The 1,686-nt window shown below is 36.5% G+C and overlaps 1 protein-coding gene across 1 annotated transcript; it reads left to right on the top strand.

The window, feature by feature from the left end:
• Positions 1-51: 51 nt before the first annotated feature.
• On the top strand, positions 52-1,087 carry LOC149945151 (uncharacterized). Its single transcript, XM_090176392.1, has 3 exons — positions 52-140; positions 478-646; positions 976-1,087. The coding sequence occupies exons 1-3, from the start codon at positions 59-61 to the stop codon at positions 1,085-1,087; spliced, it is 363 nt and encodes a 120-aa protein (XP_090032518.1). The 5' UTR covers positions 52-58.
• The last annotated feature ends 599 nt before the right edge of the window (positions 1,088-1,686 follow it).

The following is a 1,686-nucleotide window of genomic DNA, read 5'->3' as shown; positions in this document are numbered from 1 at the left end:
TTACCGTTACAACAGCGAAGTCGCATCGACTCCGCATTGAATCTAACACAACTTGAGAATGCAGTCTCGTCAACTAAATGTCTGTTCGATAGTGGTATGCCTGCTGGTAGTCGCTTCCCTGTGTACCAACATCAATGGAGGTATGCTTCATATTTGTACTCCAATAGAAAAAAATAGCAAGAACTTTACTGCAATAATGTGATCTTATTGCAGTAACTTAATGTACTTGACTGGTATGGACAATGGAATCTATTTTTAGATTTATCGACGTCACTTCGGTTTCTAAAATTGCTTTCGTAATGTTTAGGGTATTAAATATAAACAATGTGCCTGCTACATCTTATTCAAATGATTCTAAAATTCTTCCCTGAGCGCACTAAGGTCCATTATGTCGTCAAAAATGCAGTTTCAAATAGTTGTAATTAGGGTAAAACACAACTGAAATTATTGTATTAACACAATTATTGTTTCATTTAGAATCGCACAGTCTGCGAAGCAACGACATTATGGAAACCATCGCAGCCAGCTTGAAGACGATGAAATTCCCAAGCGAATTGTACCGCTTGACAGAGCATTCGAGAATTCCTCGTAGTGGACATCACTACGAAGACGAAAGATCTCCATTCATTATTGGAGTTAACGCATTGTAAGAATTTTTAAGCTGAACTAAAGTTTATTTTATTAGTTATTCTAAGATTTTAAAGTCATAGTCCTCAATTAATGACAAAAGTGCATTTGTAAGATATTCTTAGTTTAAAGGACATTGTTATCAATTCTAATCATTGAGAATAAGATTTTGAAGTAGGAAATGACTTAAATTCTGCTACCAATCTTGTCGCGTGAGTTCGTTCGCTAATTTGGAATCCACAATTATGAACTATATCTTAACAGCTCACATCGTACAAAATATATACACGTTCTAGCCAAGCAGTTTTGCAAACAAGAATAAAAATATGTTTATTTTTATGTAAACAGAGTCGATGCTGTGGGAAATTTCATCCGAGCCATCCTACAAACCTTGGGTCTCATTCCAGCCGAAGAACAATATCAACATTACTACTATAGTCCCAATTGCAATTATTCATAACTATTTCATTGTAATTTGAGGAACATGTACTGATATTTATTAAAATAAAGTTGTATCTTATGTTTATAAACGACTTTATGCTCTAAAGAAACACCATTAATTTCACAGAAACGATTTAAAAGGATTATTCGACGTTAAAAAACATTATTTGGTAAGCGTTCTTACAAGTGTCTTTGGGTAACCTTTTGTATCCAATTGTCTTGATGGTTGTTTAATAAAATATGCAACATTAGTATAAGGACCTTAATTTAGGACCCGAAGAGTTCCATTATCATATAAGAATCGGCATAGAAGGGCTCGAACCCCTTGACTACAGTCAAATCAGGGCCAGCCCTACCCTAGGTCGAACGGAGCGGCCGCTCCAGGCACCAAGTCTCAGGGCGCGCCTCAGTGGTAAAGAAAAATAAAGGAAAAAATATTTTTATATTAGGCGCAAGCCAGGGGGGCGCCATCCTAATACTTGCCTCGGGCCGGCACTGAGTCATAGTACGACTACAGGATATCAAGAAGCTATAAAAATAAACGCAGCTATAGTTGACTTCGAAATGATACGGCACGGTCAACATTGGATAAAATGTAAACGGTCGAAAATAATCGAG

Source organism: Leiobunum rupestre, chromosome 5, assembly GCF_980474605.1.
Source record: "Leiobunum rupestre chromosome 5, qqLeiRupe1.1.hap1, whole genome shotgun sequence".
NCBI lineage: Eukaryota > Metazoa > Arthropoda > Arachnida > Opiliones > Sclerosomatidae > Leiobunum > Leiobunum rupestre.
Note: the sequence above shows the minus strand (reverse complement) of the source record. Positions and strands in the feature narration are given on the sequence as shown.

Bases quoted from the DNA above. Each gene is read 5' to 3' on its own strand.
- LOC149945151 (XM_090176392.1), top strand. From the start codon at position 59: ATGCAGTCTCGTCAACTAAATGTCTGTTCGATAGTGGTATGCCTGCTG. The intron at 141-477 runs GTATGCTTCATA...TGTTTCATTTAG, and splicing joins GTGTACCAACATCAATGGAG to AATCGCACAGTCTGCGAAGC. The intron at 647-975 runs GTAAGAATTTTT...TTATGTAAACAG, and splicing joins ATTATTGGAGTTAACGCATT to AGTCGATGCTGTGGGAAATT.